The sequence below is a fragment of the Mycteria americana genome, chromosome 2, assembly GCF_035582795.1.
Source record: "Mycteria americana isolate JAX WOST 10 ecotype Jacksonville Zoo and Gardens chromosome 2, USCA_MyAme_1.0, whole genome shotgun sequence".
Taxonomy (NCBI): domain Eukaryota; kingdom Metazoa; phylum Chordata; class Aves; order Ciconiiformes; family Ciconiidae; genus Mycteria; species Mycteria americana.
Window position 1 is genome coordinate 147180706 of NC_134366.1, and position 24082 is coordinate 147204787.

Here is a 24082-nt window from a genome sequence, read left to right on the forward strand (position 1 = left end):
TGATATTTTATCCCTGACCTAGAATTTTTTTTTCTTAGTAGCCTTTTGTGTGAAAAGTCTCTTCGACTATTTTTAAACTTTATCATCAGGTGCTATGCATTTCTTTCGACAAGGTAGTTTGAATGGCAGAAACAGCATAGGCATGCAAGTTTACAATGAGGACTCAGGTTTCTGCTGAGCTCTATGTTAGGCCACTTGGCCAAACCCTTGAAAGTCTAAATTATACCTTATATAAGCTCTTATATACTCACTACCTCTTAGACATTTCTATAAGAGATTATTGAAACATAATTATCTTAACACAAGACGAGTGCTAGTTAGACGCTTTCAGATCATAACACCTTTTCTAGGTGTTACGGTTTTTAATTACTTTTTCCCCTACAGATATTAGATTTACAGTCTTGTAATTTCTCATGTTACCCTACAAGATTTTTTAAAAAACATATATTTTCTACACTGTAAACCTCCTGACTTACTTTAAATCAGACATTGGATGCTTTAATATTTCAGTTAAGCTATTCTTAAACTCTTCCTAAACTTGTAAATAAGCATCACCCAAACTGAAGTAGGACTTTATAAAGTGGAGTAATAGCCTATTAGGCCAATTTATTTTCCTTGTAAAATACAGGCAGTCTGTCTTCAATTATATTTTTAGATAGTGAGACATCAAAGTGTTACTGTAGTTTTTTAAATTTGTCTGCTTAGTCTTGGAGTTAGTCTTGGAAACCACTTTCTTCTTATTACCAAAACATAACAGGTCTGGTATAGGAATTGCACCTCATCAATGAATGTTGCTGAAAAACATTTTCTGAAATTTAGTTTGGTCATATCTTCTTGTTCACTTTTATCACGAAAATACAATGATTCTTTCAGAGGTAGCTGTTTGGCACATTTGTATTTTCCAACGCATAAAAGGCTTGCTTTTGTAGTTTGTTTCCTCTTACTTGTTAGCTTCATTCCAGTGCAGCTTTCTAAATTCTGTAGTATTTGTTCATTTTAAAATATCTCTTGAACTATATTCAAGAGATACTCCTGTTCTCCAACTTTTCCTTTTTTTGTTCAGTGATTACAAATCTTTTGAGACAGTGTGTTTTTAATTAACTGATTTGAATGAAATATTACTATCCAAACCTTACAGTGACTCTTTAACACCTTCCAGATATTTGGCATATGGCTTTAATGATACTGTGGCAACTACTGTTTAGTGGTGTGGCACTATTGTTTCAGTGGGTGCCGGATGGTATGCAGGACCAATAATTATCTTCCATGTTCTAGAACTTACTGTATCAACAAACAAGAGTATCAACAATATTTTTCTCTAAAATTTGAACATTGAGCTCTTTGACCATTTTTATACAGGATGCTGATGACTAAGCCTTAGGATTGTAATTTTTATGTCCCTGAACTCCCATAGCAGTGTGTATTCAGTTTGCCCTAAATTCTTAATTCAAAAATTGATAGTATAGACCTACTGATAGGTTTGTTGTCTTTGATGCCGAGTTTTGCAACTGCGTAGATTCATCGGTGTGGTCACTTCTCCTCAGAATTTGCAGTTTTCTTGAACCCAAAGGTTCTTACAGCTACCGTGCTACCCTCCACCCCCTTACCCTGCCATTCCTTATGGTCAGATATGACTCTGCAGGCTTCTCTGCCTTATTACCCAGGCTGTGCAAAAGGGTGGGTATCAGTCAGTCATTACCTTTCCAATCAGCCAGTCTATGTGCTCAACACAGATAAATCAAATGTCTTTTTATCTCAATATAATCCCCTGTAGATTAACATGGTTTAATGTTCACAGACTGCTCAGGCCTTTTTTGAACTCCATTGACAGTGCTGAATTTGAAATGAGGAACCTTGGTCTTTCTGGTAAACCTCCTTTCACAGCAGTCACCGAGGTGAAAGGTGGTGGTGCGTGCGGTGGAGCCGGTGCGGAGCCCCTGTGCTGCTGCTGTCCGTCCGGGCTGCTGTTGTGACTGCGCTCAGCACGCTACTGCCCCAAATCAGGCTGTGAGGTACCCACCCCATTTGAGAATCCCAATTAGGAGACTGCTGTGCCACCACTTTTCTCATACTTCTTAAATAAACAACCCCTCTTCCCCCAAAAACACATGCCAAGCACTGGCAAGACCGCTTGACAGGAGCCATGCTAAGGGTACAGAGGGCACATTCCTGGTTTTAGATCCCACAGGGCAAAAAAAAAAAAATTTAGTGTCCTTCAATAGTTATTTAGTGTCCACAATTCCTGGTTTTAGATCCCACAGGGAAAAAAAAAATAGTTATTTAGTGTCCTTCAAATAGCATTGAGTAAATCATTTGCAATAAAAAAACCCCAACCCAGTGATGCATGTAAACTGAACGGAGCATAATCTGTCCCCCGCAGCTGGAACTCGCGGCCCCGGGGCGCTGGCAGTGGCCGGGCGAGGCGCCTCTGGGGCGGGGGCGGCCGGCGGGGCCGAGCCCCTGAGGCTGGCGGGCCCCGAGTTATTGCTGCAGCGACGGCCTCGCTGGTTTCCCGACTGCAGTCGCTCAGGCAGGAGAGGCGGCAGCGCACGGCCACCGACAGCGCACCCCTGCCCGCCCAAGGACCGGGCGGAGGCCCGGCGGCCGGACCGCCTCCCACCCCCGCGTGGGCGCTGGCCCCGCCACGGAGCAGGCGCACAGCCCGGCGCCAGGCACCCCCGACCTCCCGGCAGGGAAAGATGGCGGCGGTGGTGTGGCTGGGTCGGCGTCGCGTCTGTAGCGCTGCCGCGGCTTGCCTCTCTGGCAGCGGGCGGGTAAGACGCTCCCTGCTCTGGTGGGGCCCAGGGCAGTCGGCCGGCGCCTCGGGGGGGGCTCCGCGACCTCCTCCCCCGCTCCCCCGGGGCTGCCCGGGCGCCCTTGTCCCGTCAGAGGACACGGCGAGTTTCCGCGGACGGCGCTGCCCGCCGACCCGGAGCCTTCGCAGAGGTGCGGCCCCTGGACAGGGCCCGCCTGCCCCATCGCAGGGCAGTTAGCGTTTCTCTCCCGTTTCGGTGCAGGCTGTGGAGGCATCGGTATCGCCCTTTGATCCCATAGCAAAGTTACGCAGTGCGATTTAGGTGAAGCGGTTTGAATGTTGCCGTCCGAGCAGTGGCGTGGCTGATTTGTGCGAGTGTTGCTGGAGGCCGCTTCTCGTGAGTTCTGCCCAGGCGCAGTGGTCTTGCCAGTGGCTGCTTGTGTGCTTCCAGGAGGGCTTTCTGCAGTAGTTTCATGATTCACTTCCACCGCCTGGGTGAGGGTTGTTTTTTGGTTTGTTGATGTTTTGGGTTTGGTTTTTTTTTTAATGGTGTTTCCTAGCTTCTTTGTATCTCTCTTTACACCTGGGGTTTAATTTAAAACCTTGACTTTAAATGGTGGAATGATTAAATTGAGTGAATCCTGTCACAGAAGCCCCTTGTGCAAGCTAGTAATGAGACGATAGCAGTCTCATGGGAAGGTTGCTGAGTGATACCAACTTCACTGGCCGCTTGCATTCCAGTACTTCATTAGTCTTAGTGCAGTCTTCCTCCCTGCCCGTGCTGTGGCCTGCTCCCTCATCTTCCTCCCCCGAGCAGGAGGAAAGCTGCTTGCCCGGTTTCTCTAGTGGTGAGCAAGAGGAGCGGGCTGTGTCCGTCGCTAGCAGAGCACCTGATCAGGGAGGCTCAGTACTGCGTGGGGGTTTCCTCCGGTTGTCTCCTTATACTGGAGGGAGTACAAATGCCGTCTTGATTTGCAGTCTCTGCCATGAGCTGAAGTTCTCCAGAGGGAGCCCTTCTTTCTCCCCGCATGCCTGAGAAGAGATGCGATGAGTAGGGGACTACTAAGAAAGACCGAAAGAGAATTTTCACACTCTGCTTTCCTGGAGGCTTAATAGTATTCTGGTACTCCGTGAAAATATGCTAATTTTATTTTCATTGGGAGAATTAAATAAAAAAAAATCGTTAGTATTTTACAGACGTTTGGTGGCAGATGTGATTTGTAGAATTTTGTTATTTCGGAAAAATGTTGTGACATTCTTTGAATTTTCCATGTGGTCTGCTTGTGTTCCTTAGAACCACCTTTGGTTTATTTTTTCCTTTGTGAGAAGCTGTTGCACCTAGCTGAAGAGTCCAAGTTCCAGAAAGAATCCCTAAAGTACACAGTTAATATAAATGCTGTAGGGGTTGCTGCACTGCTTTACTTTTGTGATAACTCTAGCTTTAGTTTGAGCTTTACTTTAATTTTGTTATACATAGTGCCCACAACTCTTCTTCACTCTTAGTTTTTGTTTCATCATTTCTTTGGAACATGAGCTCCATTAAATTGGCAGTGTAGTTCCGTGATTATTCTCTCCTTTTTCACCTGTGTTACTCAGGCAAATGTATTATCACACAGAAATGCACGCTTTCTCGGGCCAACTTTAAGGTCTGTGAAACCCCCGTCTGTGTGCATTATACATGTGGCATGTACAGATGATTCAGCTACCACTAAAAATGTTGTCTCTTAATTTTAGCGTTGAAAATGTGAGTTAGTCAATAGAACAATAAGTGGTAATATTTTTACTATTTTAAAATAACCTTTCTACTTTGTGTCAACCTATTGAACAATTGCATGTTTTTATTAACAACACCATAAAAGAGTAGCCATTCAGTCGTCTTTCCTAAAATTATGCTAGAATTTTTTCTATTCAAATAAACACATTAAACACTCAAGTACAAATTAGTATTAGAGAAAATAAATATAACTTATATTCTAATTTTTTGCACATCAAAAATAAAAATAGTCCATTTTTGTCATACTTGGAAGTATTTGCAGCTTCAGGTTAAGGTACCTTTTGTATTCTAAATAATTTGGGAATTTCTGAATTATTACTGTAATGCTGCTGTCCCAAAGCATTTAATTCAGTATTTAGTTTAGGTCTTGAGTTAGTTTAGTGTTTTAGGATGCTAGAAATATCCTCTTGGCTATTTTTGCTATGACTTTCTGGGTAACATCACAAATTTCTCATTGCGTTAATGGGCTGTTTTCTTATTAACATGTATCACTAGATGTAATACTGAATTTTCTTCTCTTTTCATGTATGTTTTTAAACACGTACCAACTATGTGTCTCTTTGTAAGGACCAGTTCATTGAGGGCTAATTTGCTGTAAATGGTATTTTTGCTGGGACAGAGTATAATGCTGGTAACCAAACCTTGCACAATCTTGTCGGGGAGATGGCATTGTTTTGCTTAGCAGCTCTAGTAATGACTGGGACAGGTTTCATGGAATGTGATTCTGCCCCATTCTCCAGTAAAGAAGAATGTTTCGTTGACTACAGTAGTAAAGGGTCAAAGCCTTCAAGCTACTACTGAAGCTTTTGAGTTTTTAAATATATACACATGTAATCTCAAAATCACATGGATTTGTTAGGGCTAAACTCCTTATGCATAAAGTACAGTACATATATGAATCTGAAACCCAAATCCTGCTGGGAGTCTGTAATTAGTTGGTAATGGTTTTCCACACACTTTTGTAAAAGTGACAGACATAAGAATAACTAACTTTCAAAATAACAAAAATCATTATTAAAACATTTTTTTCAATAGTTCACTAGTTGGAATGGAACATCTAAAAATAGCTCGGGTGCTTTCCTAGTCTAGTATTAGCGTTTATGTGAAGGTCCGTGTGTTTTAGTATAATACAATCTAATCATTCTTGCATTCAGTTTATAGTAAGGCAGTTATAGTTGTTACTTCCACTGTCATAATCTTGCGTAACAGTCCTGTATACTGAAATGAGAAAAAGCTAACTTTCCTCTTTTTTTTCTTTCAGTTTTTCAGTCGTGGGCCAAATGTGCTGCATCAAGACAGCAATGTGCCACAAGCTGCATTCTTTTCACCTCTTCAGAAAGTGATGTTGCCACCAAATACCTTTCAAGGGAAAGTGGCCTTTATAACTGGTGGAGGTACTGGGATTGGCAAAGGGATGACAACAACTTTGTCCAGTTTAGGTGCCAAGTGTGTTATAGCAAGCCGGTAAATATTAATGAAGATGTTTTAGAGCTTTCATTTAATACTGAATGCTGAATGGATCTGTTTTCTGCTTCATAATGGATCTTGCTTTCTTCTTCATAAACTGGATAAATTTATTCTATTTGCTCTATTTCAGTACACGTTTAAATTATAATGTCATATTGTAAATACCAGAAATTTGCAGATCCATCTATAAACGTCTAATGGTGTAACCAGCAGTAGGAAGAAATAAACTAAACACGTTTCCATGAAATGCAGCAGCAAAATAAACAACCCAGAATTAGACATAAATTCAACTAAAGCCTAAAAGAGAACAAAAAATTGAAATGGCCATTATTTAACATTTTGACTGTATTATTGGAGGTGGTCTTGATACAGATTTGAATTGCAATAAAGAATTAAAGCCATTCTTCTTAATTCTTATGACTTTCAAAACAGCCCTGATTTTCCTTAATGAAGATGATCTTTCTACAGTTCTCTTAAGTAGCGCTACAGTAAAGACTAGAAAAACAATCTCATTTTTAATCAAAATAAACAAGTGTTGTGACATTCATCCAAACAGTGGTTTAGATATTTAGTTTTAAATCTGAATATGCAAGTCCCTTCTAAAATACTAGTAGAGTAGTAGCTAAACCTGTTTGTTATGATTATGTACTCACAATGAAAATATTTTTTCTAGCTTATCACGTTTGATTAGCTTAAGATAGTTTCTTACTGTAGTCACTTCTGAGTTGCTTTGAAGTAGTACTAACCAGAAATTACTTGGATTTAAAGTTTTCTTTCAGAAGGTTAGTGACTTTTATCTTAAAGCTCAATTTTCATGAAAATCAGCAAAATGCACATGCACACACACATATTTTAAGTCTTAGCTCATATTTGCTCAGAAAAAATAATCAGATTTTATTAATCTGAATTGTAATTGCATTTAATTGCAATTTAGTGATGTGTACTTATTTCTAGGAAGCTCGATGTTTTGAAAGGAGCAGCAGAAGAAATTTCTTCTAAAACAGGGAACAAGGTAAATTTTTACAGAATTGTGAATGTGTTAGTTATACTTTAAATGGCTATAGGATTTTTATGCATTTATGTGCTTGTGTGGGCTTGTTTAATTTATGAGTCATATAGTTTTAAAGTCTTACAGCTGCCTTTCCATTATTATATAGGTTCATGCCATCCAGTGTGATGTGAGAGATCCAGTTTCAGTTAAGAATGCTGTTGCTGAAACAATCCAAGTGGCAGGACATCCTGATGTAAGTGTTCTAGTGAAAGGAAAGACCTTCAGTCTTCATTACTGAAAATACTCTGCATAGTAGGTATGAAGAAAATGACTGATAGAAAGTTAATGGAATCTAAAGAGACACGAGACAAAAAGTGGCAGTACTTCAAGATAAAGCTAACATTCACATTTAGACTGGCTATTTCTGTGGTTCTTGAAATACTTAGTGGCCAAATAGAACGTTGTTGTCCTTACTCTAAGGACTAATATTTTCTTCGTAAACAGCAGGACAATTACGATGGGATTCTGTGAATTAATTAAGTGAACAGAATATTGCCCTTAAATCCTCCTGAAAAGTGACTTACCTGTGTTGGTACCAAATTACACCTGTTGCTTATTAACAGTCTGTCTCACAAATTAGAAATGGAAGTAATCATAAATGTCTTCTTTGGTCCTTGCTTAGCTTATTAAAATACACAAAGAAGGTTCCAACTTGAAAACTAAGTTCTCATAAAATCAAGGAAAAAATCTGCAGTCAAGCTAAGCATCTGTTTTTTAATAGTTTGGCACAAAACACAGAGCTCTTTACATCAGACTGTTGCTTTGAGAAGGGTGGTCTGGTGGAGTTTGAACAATGATAGGCACCAAATTCTGATTTGATCGTGAGAGAAACAGTTCAGATTCTGCTAGCTGGTAGAAAGTGTGAGGAGGATGTTAACATTGATGTAAGGATAGTCAATGAGATTTAAAACTGTTTACTGTAGATTTAAAACTGTCATATGTATATTGTAGACACTTTGCATTCGCCAATAGCTTCCTATAGACATGGAAGAGAACCTACTGAATTCTAAATGTGGTAAGAAGTGGAGAAACTATTTCTCACAGCTGTATGCTGTAACAGTGCTATAAAATAAGGCAATTCGCTGTCCTGATTTGTAGACAAGATACTCTGGATATTATTTTGACTACTAGTTACTGCACTTTTTGGCCAAAGCACATCACGATCTCCAGGTTTTAAGTGTGTGCAGAGAGGGAGGAGACTTCTTCCTCTATATTACATTTTTAGTACCCCACTAATTTTCTGAAGAAATAATTCCCATGACTTATTCTTTACAAGCATCTCCTTTCTCTTTAATATTTCATATATTCTGTGTTTATAGAGACTGCGGAGTAAACTGAATATTCAGTTCTTTTTCTCTAGTTTTTCTCTTAGTGACAGACATGACGTGTATGTTTATGAATACTGGAAGCTTGGGTATCACTGCCACTGTGCATGTGAGGTGAGATCTCAAAGATAGAAGTTAATGGCAGTATCATATTCCTTCTAGCTTTGTTTTGCTCATTCCATCCCCAAGACTGTTACTCCCAGTTAGAAAGCAATCATTCTTTTGTCATATGGATTGTTTTTTCAGTCATATGTATCTACATACCTCAAAGATCATGTCATGCAGTCCTTAGTTCACTAGTTTTATTATTCAGTGATTCAGGTAACCTCCTCAGTATCTTGAGGCATTTGGATTTTATTTTTTTTTCTCCAAACTGTAGGGAGGCCTTTAAATTGTATTTGCCATCTATATGTATAATTTATGGCTGTTGTATTATATTTGTTTTATATTCATGCAGTATGTGCTGTGGTCTGTTTTGTTACTCAAAATTCTGATGTCTTAATTTAGCCCAGAAGTTCTTCAGGACAAAGACTTTGTTTTATGTGCAAATCTACATGAATCTAAGTGCCATTCCAAAAGTAATACACCATTTTATTGCTTCAGCACATTATATTATTATTAAATACACAAGATCTGGCCACATAAGTTTTGGTTTAAAAACTGGTTATGTGATGCTTAGTCCCCTTAAAAAAATATATCTAACTTGCTAGCTTGAAGGGCTAAGCAGATGATATATCGAAAGTATCCTCTGCCTAATTATTGTTTGTAGGAAGGCAACAAGTGACGGATATAAGTGTATTCGAAAAAAGTTTAGTAGTAGTTGCTTGCAGTTCACTAAATCATAATATTCTCTTTGTCACGACTGATTAGACTTCCTGTTATGCAACAGTCAGCTAATCCAGACTTTAGTCATCAGGTTACCTGAACTTCTTTTGCTTTTATTCCCATGGATCCATTACATTAAATATGATATGTGACCTTGGAACTTGGTGGGGACAAACTTTTCTGTTAGGATGCATTTGAGACACTATGGAAAATAGTGACTTAAGTCACCCTCTACGCTTACAGTTCCTCAGTACTAGACTAGTAACTACAGCAGTTTGGAAATACAGCTCATTTTCTGTTACTGATACATATCTATGCTGCAGAAGTTAAAATTTCTGATGGATTATTTTCTTTCTCCCCACCCCCCCATTTGATGAGGATACTTTTACTTTTCTACCTGGAAACACTAAGAAGCTCCTTCTAAATTCTTTGCTTTTCTCTCAGGAAGAGTTATTTTTAGTTAACTCTTAGGTTTTCCTTCATATGTTTCAGGTTGTGATAAACAACGCAGCTGGAAACTTTATTTCCCCTTCTGAACGACTTTCTGCTAATGCATGGAAGACGATAACTGATATTGTGCTTAATGGTACTGCTTTTGTAACTCTGGAAATCGGAAAGGAGCTCATTAAAGTACAAAAAGGTATGGTAACCTTAAGGTAAATGGTAACTAAGCATTGTGACATAATATTATTACTTGCTTTCCTTCCCTTACGAATATTATAGCCAGTTTTGAGAGTTTGAAAAGAAAAACAATTTTTAACATTCTACATCTTTTTTAGAAGGAAACTTCATTTTGAGTAAAGCTGTACTTAAACATCACACGGTAGAACTGGCTAGCAATTACTTCATTGTAGTATCTGCCCTTCAAATTGGACCCAGAGGCTAGGAAGTTGAATATAAAAATCTGATTGCAGAGTTTGTACTAGTTGTAAAATGTTTTTAAAATTTAAAAAATAAGGCTTTGTTTAAAACATATGCTGTTATTTCTTTTGAGTCTTCTATATCTGTGTTGGTTTCATTGAGCAACTGAACATGTGGCATTTATTTAAATGAACAGGAAGTCAAGATATCACTTTGAATTTTCCTCCTACACTTAATAAATGAAATTCACAGCTGTGGTATTTGCCTAATAGCACTAGAGAATATTACCTTTGAGATAATTTGAAAAAGAAGTTAAAAATTGAAATCAGTATTGGGTTTTATTTTCCCAGGTATAATTCTTAGTTCTAGACTACCTAGGAGTTTAATCCAATATTTTGGAATTTTTTTTTTTTAACCTTAAAAATGTGATAGTTCTTTGATATACTATTTAGCCAAAGATTTACTTAACCAGATTATTGTCTTTAAGGGAAAGATACTGTATGCCCTTCTATGTTATATCATAGATTATATACAAAGAACTGCTTTCATTTTACATTATCTTCTAGTTGTGAATTGAAAAACATTGAGCTTATTTTTTTGATCAGAATTATATAATCTCAACTAGCATTTAAAAGCAGTGAGGTATATGATGGTTTTCCATGTGCCCTCACTTCTGAATCCTGTTTTCTAGGTCCTTTTGTATTTGCACAGTATTTCTCTAACTCCTGAATTAGTTGAATTTCTTCAAATCTCCTCTCCAAAAAGTACTCGGTGGGTTTATACTATTTAATGATAACAATATGAAGTTAATGTTTCAGTAAGTCCGTAACAGTTTTGGTCAGTTGACAAGGTATTTCCCACATATATTTTAGCAGCACATGAAAAAATCATTTCCACCATTCTAGTGCTAATATCTCCACGTTAAAAACCCGTCCCCAAATCTTACTGTATCATTATAGCAAACTATTGTAATAGTTTGCTTTATGGCCTTCCAGTTGCATGCAGTGTCTCCCTATAGTAATGTGAAATACGGTTTTAAAAATGCCTTTGTCTCTGCTGCTGTTGAGTGAAAAACAACTTTCCCTGCTTCCATCTTCACATTTGGCAAAATCCAGAAGTCATTCACCTTCATGTTGTCTCTCTTCCTTTCACTTCTAAGCTTCCAAAACAGGCGAATTTCTTTTGCTATTACTTGCATGCCTTCTTTCTAAGGTATTCCGTCTGTATGTAAGCCTTCTTATTTAAGGCTTTCTTTAAGACGTGTTTTTGCAAATAAATCAAGTGTACCTGTTTGTCCTCGCATTCTCCACCTTCATTTTCTTTTTACTTCCTTGTTTTTTTAAGTTTGAGCAGAGACCTTAGTTTCTGAAGTGATGGAGATGCTACCCAATGCAAATATTTTAGAACAGTCTGTGAGGATGCTATACATCTGACAGTTACTAGAACACTGGCACATCCTTTAGGTCTGCAGCACGACCTATGTTAAACCTAATTTAGTAAATAATAAAAGTGCTCTGCTTTTAGACTCTTAAGTTTCTACTGGTATTTAAAAGGGATTTGTAATCTGCTAATGCGTTATTTATGCACTAAAATTTTAGAAAATGAGAGGAGTTAATTGGTTAGATATTGTCCATTTTATGAATATAGGCTTTAGAAATAAAAATTGTGCATGAACTGAAGTGTACTTTAAACTTCAGAGCTGTAAATTTATCAGTCATTCTTGATTCTGTGTTAGGTTCATCCAATTCACCTCTATTTAACCTGTATTTTAAAAATTCTATGGTTTAATTCTGCAAAACATGTAATTAACAATCAACTCTAGATAACTTCAAAGTTGTTCTGTGGTTTTTGCCTCTTGATTTTTCTTTTTGAAGTCTCTCACTGTAGACTACTTTTTTATAAATAGGGTCCATGGTTTCTGGATATCTGCTGGCATTTCTGTCATTGCTTGTTTATGGTTCTCTTCAGTTTCTCTTGTGTAACATTACTGTAATTTTTTAACTGAGTCTCTACTTCATCGTCACATACATTCTGTCAATAACATATATTGTTTTAGAAATATCCCTTGGGTAGCTATTCTAATTAAATTATTTTTAAAATACAGTAAGTAGAACAGTTATTTTAGTTACTGTGGCGTAAGTAGTGAACTGTCGTTCCTTGTCCTCCATTTCTCAGTTACAGTAAGTTCATGCTAGTCATTGATCAGACAATTAGAATTTGCAGGCTTCTGTAAAAGAAAGATTAAATAAACAGTTGCAGTTCTGTTATTTTCCATAATGTTTTTGCTAAATCTGGTGTAAAATATAACATACAAAAGAAAGCGATCTTTTTATAATACAGTTCGTTGTGATAATAATGGGGAAAAAGTTATGCAGGTTAACTTTGTCATCAGGTCTACTAGAGAAAAAGCTTCTGAAAATTTCTTAAAAACACTCTTTTTTTTTTTCTGCATAAACTTTAACTCAAGCCCTAAACTGTATCATTTTAAGATTATGCCAAACCTAATTGTTGATTTTCCCCCCACCCCCGACAGGAATTGATGAAATTAGGGCAAATTACCTGGTTAGTGACTACTAGGTTAGGGCAGCTTCTAAAAAGACACTGTAAGATCTTAGGCCTTCACTCCCATTAGACTGATTGGCACATGTAAATTCATTATCAGTAGAAGTCTGAGGGTTTAGACCTTTGGAGCCTAATCGATAGCTATTTACACTTACATGGAACAACGCTTAACATTCGTGGAAAAGAGGCAACTGAAATAAAAAGGCTTGAAAGCAAAGCTTCCAAGATTGGATTTTTAAAACATCTTTTTACAAGCCAGAGTAAAATGGCATCCCTAATGCTTGAGATGCAAACTCCTGTACCACTGAGGTTGCTTTTTACCTTAAGTTCAGAGTTTGATATTCATGCATTTTTTGTTTGGTTGGTGTGAGACGTTTTTTTAAATGTTTTTGCAACTTCCAGGAGCAGCGTTCCTAGCGATTACAACAATTTATGCAGAGAGTGGTTCAGGATTTGTGTTGCCGAGCGCCTCTGCCAAAGCTGGTGTAGAAGCAATGAGCAAGTGAGTAATACAGCAAATGTGTTTTCTACTTTTCACGTCCTTGAGATAGGGTAATTGGTCTATGAAAATGGAGCTAGTTGGTATAGTCCTGCTATTCCATTGTATCGTAAGAGAACCTTCCAGCCTCCGCTATCCTAGAAAGAAATAGTATGCTGACAGCTTCTTACAGAAGGAAGTATTAACTGCTATTATTGCGATGATTTTTATCACAAGGATGAGTGGATGATTTTTATCACAAGGATGAGATAAGGACAAGTGGAACTACTTCTTTTGGCAATAGCAAGTTCTAAAGTTTCAATTAGAGAGTTTTGATAATCAGATTCTCTTGCATTCTCATAGGGAACCAGCACTTAAAGACAGTTATTAGGGGAACTGTTCGAAGTGCTTTCCACTTTCTCTTGTCTCAGGAAAAGATGTGCTTTTATTTGCGTGGAGTATACTGTTGCTATACTATGTAGTTTCATAAAGAAATGTGTTTTCTATCACTATTTTAAATTAAGGTCTGTGGTTATACTTAATTCAGAACAGTATCATGTGATGTATCCGTGTTACTTAGCAAACAAAAGGACTTCTATCATTATGAACGATAGGGCAGTCCTTCATAGCAAATAGATCCTCCTCTGCGCTTCAGCAGAAGGAATTGAATAGTTTGGCAGCCTTTTAGTAACTGGAATTCTTTATCCAGAAAAGAATGAGGGAATGAGTGATGGTCTTGATTTCTGTTCTGTAGAGCTGTAACTAAAATGTGTACTTTTCGGAGACTTTGTGACCCAGCTAATTCATTGACCATAGTAGATGATCTATCTGAAGTACTGCTTTTGCTGAGAAAATGTTGCCATAAAGCAAAATTATTCCACTGGTCCCATTTTAGAATGTAACCTATGTTTTGTGTTATTTCAAAGCATATAATGTGAGAACTATGTTGAAAATGTTAGAAATGTATACTTGTGGGATAGTCTAAATTACCAGAGAAAGATGGTAGCCTAACAGTTGTTTGTCAAGCAGTTTAGGTGCCAAAATCATCTGTATGATTTGCAAGGGAGAAAGAATTGCTCCTGAATGTTGCTTTATCTATGATGCATCTATTAAATCAGTATTCCTCTGTTTGTGAATCAATATTCCTCTGTGGTTTTTTTTCTTCTCTGAAATGTTTTTGTTAAGAACAAAAAAACCCCTTAAATAAAAATTCCTGTTTCAGGAAAATTCTAGTATTTACACATTTGATTCAGTTTAAAATAATTTTTTTTGCTGAATAGCATTATTAAAATATTGTGCTTAAAATACTGATGCATTCCGTTAATGAATTTTTAGGTCTCTTGCAGCTGAATGGGGTAAATATGGCATGAGATTCAACGTGATTCAACCAGGTCCAATAAAAACAAAGGTACATAGCATGAAGTGAAACACAGCCTTGAATATGCTTTATAGTACGGACTTAACTTTAAGGTAGTCTAACCTTTTCTGTAACTGTTAAATTCAAGTATGATTTCCTTGCTGACCAAGACTGTGCTGGAATATTGAACACGCTATCTCTCAATAATTCTTTTGTAAAATAGAGTTTCTTGAACTTCTGAAACCTGCCACTGCCCCTTCTACTACACTAATATAAATGAAACTTTTTTTTTTTAGTGTTTCAAAGAAATGGTATATCAAAATATTTAATGTTGATTCTTATCAACTGTATGTACCTAGTTTGTCAAGTGAATTCTTACACTTGGTGGAGTAAAAGTGCCTATTACTGCCTGAACTCCTAATTTTTAAATGAAACGTCTCATCAATTCCAAAATTTCAGAATCTCTTTTTAGATATATAAGAACAGTATCTCACTAGTTTTGTTGAAAATCACAAAACTGGAAAGTTAAAAACTAAGTCAGCAAGGAAATGTGAAGCTTTGATATGAGTGAAGAGGAGGTGATCCAGACCACCTGGAACAGGAAGAAAAAAGAAAGCAGTCCTTCAGGAAGGAGAGAGGAGGATCCGTTTCACACTGAGTCAAAATATTACAATTATAAGCAGTAACAGATAATAATGGTGTTACTACTACCTGTAAAATGTTTCACAGTTGGGTTTGCTGTTGTTTTGGGGGTAGGGGTGCAGGGTTGCTTCTTTTTTTCTTTTTTTTTTTTCTTTTCTTCCCCCTTTTTTCCTCCTGTCGTCATTAGATGCTACACTGGACAACTCAGTTTTACCTTTTTTGACTGTAAAGAAAGATAAGTGGCAGTATCAGCAGGGTTATAAGAATGTTGAAACAACATTACAGGATCAGACCAAGAGTCCTCCAGGGCTTGTATCTGGTGGATTTTTAGGCAAGAGTAGAAGAAAAACATGTAATGACATTTCTTCTTTATGTCTGCAGCCTCTGGCAGTCTCTGGCCCAGGGAATCTGATACAGTTAGTATCTCTTCATATTGTAATCATCTTGATGGATTTTTTTTTGTTGTTGTTGTTGTTCAATTAGTTTGTCCTGTTCCTTTTTGAATCCATATAAACTTTTGGCATCCACTATATCATGTGGCAAGATCACTTTGATTTATAGGTTCTCATAATTTTTGGCAAGTTAACTGCTTTAAATGTCAATATTGCTACCTCCTGTTAATGTTTCTGATTTAGACTAATAGCGTATATCCCACTTGAGACACTGTGTGTTCTTAATAAAGTACTACATCTGTCATACTGATTCCAAGTTAAAATTTCCCTGAAAGCATAAAAAGGCAGACCAGCTTTACTTAAAACAGCGTATTGCAAAATCGAGTCTTTTCTGCCTTAAGGCCTACATCCACATCTTTAAAAAACACTGTTGTACGTAATGATGGGGAAGGGAAAAAGCATACAAGCACAATACAGTTAATCTTATAAACTGGCATTTAAAAACATGGCAATAGAAGACTTAAATGGCATGAGTACAGCCATGATAACGTAAGTTACAGTGTGCTTTAACTCATAATTTCGGTAACTTAACACAAATGTTACTAATCCATTTCTGGTTTTGCCTGGGAGGTTGTTTCCTTGTGGAGGATCCAGGCAGAACAAAAAGCCTCTTCTCTTTCCCATTCCATTCTAAGCTATTCAAATACTAAAACTTCCAGTGACTTAGTTGAGTTCTAGCCATCGGTGCAATTTAACTGAACTTGATTTTTTTTTTTTTCTTTCCAGGTTTACTTACTCTGTGTCATGTATAATTTTTCTGTCGCTTTCCTGCTCCTCTTCTCTCCTTGTTCCTCACCCCTGTCCATGCAGCAATTTTGAGTCTTGCTTATTTCCTCAAATGTTTATCAAGGGTGCTTGAGAAACAAAGGTTATTAACCCCTTTTGCTTTTCATAGGTAGACAGTGGATGACTATCCCAAACCTGGTAAATTCCAGTTTATCACACTCAGTAGATGCATATCAGTGCAACAGGGATAAATTCTCTTTTCTGTTCCCTACTTTTTCATCGTACTGACAAAGATGGTGTAAACAGTTCACTCACAAATGTTGACTTCCATATTGTTTATGCAGGGTCAAATCTCTGTTGGATTTTAATTCTGATACCGTTATAACTTTTTTTTTTTCCCAAAATGTTTCTCTTAATTCTCAGGGTGCTTTTAGTCGCCTTGACCCAACAGGCACATTTGAGAAGAAAATGATTGAGAGGATTCCTTGTGGCCGTCTGGGAACTGTAGAAGAAATTGCAAATCTTGCCGCCTATTTCTGTAGTGACTATGCAAGCTGGGTTAATGGAGCAGTAAGTTTTCATTGATCTTGTTTATACAATTAACCTGATGATGGTCTAAGTTTTGCTGATATTTTTTAAAGCCCTAGTTTCAGAAATGAAATAAAACCTGTTACTTTGAAATTCTTTACATTTTAATTGTAATGTGTGGTAGTTAGTACCTTTAAAAAGAACTTCTAAAAATGATTTAATTACATTATTTTGAACATGGGCTTTTCTGATCCAAATCAATAAAAATTACTGTCACAGTTCATAACAAGGGAATGCTACAGAAACCCCACTATTATTAAATATACGGCTTATGCTTTTTCTAGGTTATCAGAATGGATGGTGGAGAATATGTTTCTATGGCAGGAGAATTCAATGATCTGAAGAAGGTATTAAATTCCTTGCTTGCTATTTTACATTCAAACAAATACTTAGATGTGTAATTATTATATGGAATTCGAATTAAACTCTTTTTTCTCTTATTAGGTTACCAAAGAGCAGTGGGACATTATGGAAGCGATGATTAGAAAAACAAAAGGTTCTTAAAGTACGTAACTGTATGGTGGAGATTTTTGGAAATGAACCACTACTTTTTCATGAATATTAGAAATAACCAATTGAGAAATAGCATACAGAATCTTTTGTATGCCGATTTCAATATAATGTTTTGAAATTGTCATATTTTGAATATCGCATGTATCTTTTTCCCATCTACAATCTAACCTGTTGCCAATAGTGAACCACAGTTGTTCACTGAAATTTTATTGTTCTTTAGATGATGTTTTATATAGCCATGCTGTGGTCTACAATTAGCTTCTTTTTTTTAATACTTCAGAGGATTTTTTTTGTTTCTCAGATATATGTCTCTTAATACTGTAATTCCAATAGCATTTCAGGACTATTGTAACGGAATATAATTGTTAATCTGAGGAAAAACTAAGAAATTAAGTCCTAATCTTCACACTTCAGTAATAAGTCCTAAACTTGCGAGTAACAAAGTTTCAAGTTATCAGCAGGACTACATATACTGAGATAGGATGTAACTCCTGTGGTTACTTACAAAATCTTGAAATACATAACCATCTTGGTCTCATCTTTTGCTGACATTTTCAGTCTCTTAATTATCTTACGCTGAACTTTAAAAATGGCATTTAAGGACTAGCAGTGCCTTTCTAAGGAGCTTGCTCTTTGTTATGATTAAGTTAATGTTCTTGAAAATGAGAAACTAAAAATCATTTGCTAGTAATATGTGTGTGACTAGGGGAGTCGTTCCATAAAAAATGGCTTACTTAAGACTAGTAAAGGACATGAGTAAATCGGGACTGAAAGTGTTGAAACCTCATTGGTTGAGATTTACAGAAATCCCTAGGTCTCATTTGCATTCACAGAGTGGTGCTAAAGAAGCTTTAAGATGGCATTATCTCTGAATCTAGTCAGTTTATCCATCCCAAAGAAGCAGGTGATTAAAAAAAACCAAACCAAACAAGCAAAACCAAACAAACGATGTTTATTGCTATCCCTGTTCTAGTGTTATAACATTTTCCAGATTAGGGGGTTGCCAGTTGTTTGTCCCTCCTGCTTCAAACAATGGATGGAATTCTTCAAAGAAATCAACAGGCTGTATTGTGTTTGCGTGGCAAGGTTTTGGTAGCAGGGAGGCTACAGGGGTGGCTCCTGTGAGAACCTGCTAGAAGCTTCCCCTATGTCCAACAAAGCCAATGCCAGCCAGCTCCAAGATGGACCCGCTGCTGGCCAAGGCCGAGCCCATCAGTGATGGTGGTAGCACCTCTGTGATAACATATTTAAGGGGAAAAAAAACCTGTGCAACTGCAGCCGGAGAGAGGAGTGAGAATATGTGAGAGAAACAGCTCTGCAGACACCAAGGTCAGTGAAGAAGGAGGGGGAGGAGGTGCTCCAGGTGCCGGAGCAGAGATTCCCCTGCAGCCCGTGGGGAAGGCCATGGTGAGGCAGGCTGTCCCCTGCAGCCCATGGAGGTTAATGGTGGAGCAGATGTCCACCTGCAGCCCATGGAGGACCCCATGCCAGAGCAGGTGGATGTGCCCAAAGGAGGCTGTGACCCCATGGGAAGCCCATGCTGGAGCAGGCTCCTGGCAGGACCTGTGGGCCCATGGAGAGAGGAGCCCACGCTGGAGCAGGTTTGCTGGCAGGACTTGTGACCCTGTGTGGGACCCACGCTGAGGCAGTGCACCCTGTGGAAGGAAGCCATGCTGGAGCAGTTTGTGAAGAACTGTAGCCCACGGGAAGTACTCACGTTGGAGAATTTTGTGGAGGACTGTCTGCCGTGGGAGGGACCCCATGCTGGAGCAGGGGAAGAGTGTGAGGAGGAAGGAGCAGCAGAGACAACGTGTGATGAACTGACCGCAACCCCCATTCCCCATCCCCTGCACTGCTGGCGTTGGGAAGGTAGAGAAAATCAGGAGTAAAGTTAAGCCCGGGAAGAAGGGAGGGGTGGGGGCAAGGTGTTTTAGTTTTTATTTCTCATTATCCTACTCTGATTTGATTTGTAATAAATTAAATTAATTTTCCATGAGTCAAGTCTGTTTTGCCCATGACGGTAATTGGTGAATGATCTCTCCCTGTCCTTATCTTGACCCACGAGCCTTTCATTATATTTTCTCTCCCTTGTCCAGCTGAGGAGGGGGAGTGATAGAGCGGCTTTGGTGGGCACCTGATGTCCAGCCAGGGTCAACCCATCACACAGGCTCTGACCTTTAGAGCCTGAAATCCATGCCTTTTTTTTTCAATTGTTTAACCCAAGCTCCAGACTGTCCATGCATACAAGCATGAACATAGCTGAAATTGGTAACAGTGATTTAAGAGTCAGGAATATAGAAGCCATTCAAGGATGTCTTCCTTCAAGTGCTGACAGTGGTCTTGTCACATTACCCACACTTCAGGCCATACTTACATATGCCAGCATCTGACTTTGAAATCATTTGATTGCCTTAATACAAAGCTGAGGCAAGCTAATACATGTTCTGTTGAGAGGGTGGACTATATTAGTGCAGGTTTCCACATGCCAGCTTCCTCCTGAGAGTGGTGGTCCTACAGGGAATTGAGTAGCATCCGTGCCACTGATAATAAAACAAAGCAAATGTGTTTTATCATAGCAGCCTTCGAGGTGTCTCTTGAACATAATGTAAAGCTTTTTTTATAGCATCTTGGTCTTTGGTAGGTCTACTGTCAAGATCAAATTCTGGCACGATACCCATGTCTTTTCCCTAAAAAGTGATTTAATTGACAAGTTAATCCCCTGTATACTGTTCTTTGCTCATCCTTTGCATATACTTACATTTTCTCTTTGTATGGGACACAGTTGTATGTAAGGCTTTGACACTTGAAAAAAAGTGCTTCAGAAAAAAAATTCAAAGGTATGTGAGCTGTGGTATGATCAAGTATTTCTCTACGGTATTTAGTAGGGTATCCTCTGGAGATGGGCTATCAATAAAAATTAGTTCCCACTTGTCTCTTGCATCCATGGGTGTGTACGATTTTTACTATAGGAAAGTTTGTCATGTGGTTGAAGTACTGGACTGAGATCGAAGATAACCATGTTCAGTCTCCAACCTTGTCACAGGCTTTGTAGGACCTTAAGTTATTTCTATTGAGTCTGAAGAGCAGGGCAGGTACGCTTTGCAGCATTCCCTCAGGAACTGGTCATCTGAAGCAGGGAGACTGGCACATTCCTCTTAGTTCACAAAACATATGTCCTGGGTGGGGCACAGGTGGAAAAGATCAAGAAAAGAGGCAGATTCCCAGTCTCACCATTAAGTTAGGATCAAGTCTATACTTGGCTTTGGGGGCTAGGAAGCACTGCTGGCTGCCACATACTCTTAATCCATCTCTCTTCGTTGCATATAAATTCATAGTAACAATACTTGTTTTTTTTAATCTTGTGTACTTTTTTTAATAATCCTATGTACTATTTAATGTATTTTTTAGATATGGAAAGCAGAGGCTTTTTTTTTTGGTGGGGGTAAGATGAGATGGAAAAGGAAGGACAGAGGAGAAAAGGGGGATAAGCCTAGCCCTGCTACAGTTATTTTTTTTCCAAATATTTCAGCCATAGGTACCATGGTGCTTAGATGTAATGCCTACTGACGTAGCAAATGCCAGAAATCCATTACGTGACTTTAAACACACAGACCCACTATTTGGCTCAACTACCACTATAATATTGCTTTGCCTGTGTATGGCATTTGTTTAGAAAGTAAACATTCAGAGCTCAGTTCAGAAATGTTTCTCTTCCACAGCAAAAGGCAGTAGGTTCCTATGCAAAAGTACTTCTTGCAAAAGTACTTGCAAAAGAATTTCAAGTGCTTTCGCAGTTTAAAATGAATACTGCTTCTTGACCTAAAATTTAAAAATGAAAACATCTTTGTCTTTCCTTCAATGCTTTACTCATCAGAGAGATTCAGTCCAACTTTGCTTTTAGGAGAAACTCCCTTTAATTCACAGTGAACCTTTCAGGGATTGAAGCTCTTTTCTGAACCATCAGTTACTGCAACATGTCCTTTAAGGGTGGGGGTTTTCGCTTTATTTTATAATTATGCTTTATTAAGGTCAGAATATTGAAGGGAGGCCTCTTAAAGCCTGTCTTGTAAATAGATACTGGGTATTTATTCAATAACAGAACATTTATCACTTGCAGAAACAGGTATTGCTTCTGAAGTATCTTCTTCTACCTGTTTACTGTCCATAGCTAAATGAATTATTAATTGTAAAGTGACAACAAAACATTTTTAAAGCATATATTATTCAGTGATAGAACCAGAAAGCACATCTATAATGAGAATAGAGTATATTTTATCTTACCTATACCAATGACATCCCTTTCAAACTGCAAGTTACTTGCTTTTAGATTCTGAACGTTCTGTCTTGACAAGATGTATACAGTGTTTTGATGCAGGTTTTAGAAATGGCATATAATGTTTTAAAGAGTTATGTGTTACTGGATAGTTTATAAAATTTTTCCTAATATATAGACTTAGTTAAGTGAAAAAACTTTAATCTAGCTGCCCACTTCTGCAGGAGAATGGAATAGTCTGGCTTGGATTAATTTCCTTCATTAAAAGAGTTGTTAGACTTGTTAGGGACAGGAGAGGAACATTACTATGAAGAGATGAATCTCCAACATCTCAAGTTTATGTTTTACCTAAATACAATTTAATTGTTTGTTACTAAAGTAGCAACACGTGACATCTGAACTCAGGAAAAGGAGAAGAGAAAGGAGCTTTATAGTGACTACCTAACCGAGGTGGCGTCTGGCTTGGCTTGGCTTGGAAATTGCAAAAGAACCTGTTCCTAAATGCCCACGAGGATGAGACTGTCCTGAAAGAGGCATAAAACATCTCTAACTCCCAAGAGGTGCCCAATCCATAAACATGCTCTGCAGTTTTATATTGCGCAGACCATCACTGCTGTATTTCACAGACTGACATAAAACATAGTCGTTACTTGATTCAAAACATAGCAAAAATGGTAGGAAATAGTATCCCCATTCTACACCCTGTCTTATGCTAACGTATTGGTCCTGGGACTGTTACATTCCTTACCCTACCTCAGCTTGCCAGTGAGCCACAAGGTAAAGGGGAGTATGAAAAAGTATTGCTTTGCGGCATAATAATTTTATGGAGATGAAGTTGGAGGGACAAGAAAGTGGAGGGATGAGTCAGAAAAAAGGCGATGGTATACATTGGAGCTCGCGAAAGGAGTCAGTAGGGTTGCGGAGGCAGTTTAATTTTCATCGATCACAAGGAAAACTTTCCTGGAATCCAAATACCTTTTTTTAAAATAACTTTTGCATGACCTGTCAGTCAACGGTGTTAACACTTCCATGAACTCAGCTGACAGACACTCACAAATGAGGATTCATTGGTCTGTTTTCAACTGAAAAGTGTATCTTGTCTGCTTGATTAAATCTTGAAATTACCCTTTTTATTTCAGTTGATGATTTACTGTCTTTGAACATGTCTGTTACAATTACTTAGATTAATTGTGTGCTGTAAAAGTGGTATTGTATTACAGTAGAGACTTACAAACAAGTTATGAAAATCATTTGAGGTTGCAAATGAAAGGTTAATTGTATTACCTCTTCGCTATGATACTAGAACTGCTGTCAATCATTGGTTCTCCTGTTTCTGGGAATTCCCACCTCTTGAATATTTAATTACTGTTGAGAATATTGCTATTATTTACCAATTCAAGAACCTGCTTTACAAGCACAAAACGACACTATTTGAGGGAACTGTAAGTTCCTACCTGTCTGTACGGGCTTCCAAGTTCATTGGCACATGAACTGCTTATTTATCGTTCCTTTTTTGCACATGCTGATAACATGTAAGTTAAGACACTGAAGAGCAAGGAAATTTATAACTTTATCTAACTCCATGGAGCTCCTTGTGTTGGAGCTGCGAAACATGTAACCCCACTTTAACTGAGGTAAAAGCCCCAATCTTTCATGTGATAATTTAATATGTAGTAAAATAAAATTATCTTTGGGATTTTGGTGCACTGGCCTGCTTTTAAGTAGTGCAGAACAACTTCAGTTGATTTCAGAGGGATTTGGAGCTGCTCAGCACTTCAGAAAATCAGGCCACATGTATTTGGGTCCCTAAATATGGATTCTGAGCCCCCTCGTAGTCAGAGCAAGTAGGTGTGGATTTCAGTATGCCTCCACAATAAGTGATTATAACCATGATTATGATGAGGGCTTAGTATAAATGCACAAGATGCCAAATGGAAATTAATCAGAAAAAGCCAATGTTGTCTAACGAAGCAAAGACTTAATCCTAGTTTAAGTGGAGTTTAGCAGCAGCGTGTGCATATTTTGTGAGACGAGGTTCATTTTATGCAAAAGCGCTGCCAGGTCTCAGCATCCGGATCTGTATTTGACATTTGCACAGGGAATATGCTGTCTAGAAATTTCTTAAGCTTGCTGGGGTAATCTTTTCAAAGATAAATAACTAAGTTGTAAACAGGGGGGATTAGACCGGTGCTATGATACCACGCATGAAGTGTTCGGGATAGAACAGTGCGGCAGTGAACGAAAGGCACATGGCTTGCTTCAAGGCCCGTGTTCAATCCTGATTAAGTCATCGGTGAAAATTAGCATGATCTTCTCCGTAATGGGCAGTGGTTTGTATCACAGCTGCCAGCTGGACAGTGTTAGTGACTTCGGATCAGGTGAGGCCCCTGAGGAGCACGGATGGACTGGGTTGTGGGCACAGCTGGAAGCAGG

General features: G+C 38.2%; 1 protein-coding gene across 1 annotated transcript; it reads left to right on the forward strand.

Annotated features, from left to right (window-relative positions):
• The first annotated feature begins 2491 nt into the window (after positions 1-2491).
• DECR1 (2,4-dienoyl-CoA reductase 1) lies at positions 2492-18299 on the forward strand. The gene is made up of 10 exons (XM_075494914.1): positions 2492-2774; positions 5791-5993; positions 6951-7008; positions 7154-7240; positions 9690-9837; positions 13023-13122; positions 14434-14506; positions 16699-16845; positions 17148-17210; positions 17308-18299. The coding sequence occupies exons 1-10, from the start codon at positions 2700-2702 to the stop codon at positions 17365-17367; spliced, it is 1014 nt and encodes a 337-aa protein (XP_075351029.1). The 5' UTR covers positions 2492-2699; the 3' UTR covers positions 17368-18299.
• The last annotated feature ends 5783 nt before the right edge of the window (positions 18300-24082 follow it).

Excerpts from the sequence above, each read along its gene's own strand:
- DECR1 (XM_075494914.1), top strand. The coding sequence starts at position 2,700 with ATGGCGGCGGTGGTGTGGCTGGGTCGGCGTCGCGTCTGTAGCGCTGCC. Across the intron at positions 7,009-7,153 it reads CTTCTAAAACAGGGAACAAG|GTTCATGCCATCCAGTGTGA; the intron begins GTAAATTTTTAC and ends ATTATTATATAG. Across the intron at positions 7,241-9,689 it reads AAGTGGCAGGACATCCTGAT|GTTGTGATAAACAACGCAGC; the intron begins GTAAGTGTTCTA and ends CATATGTTTCAG.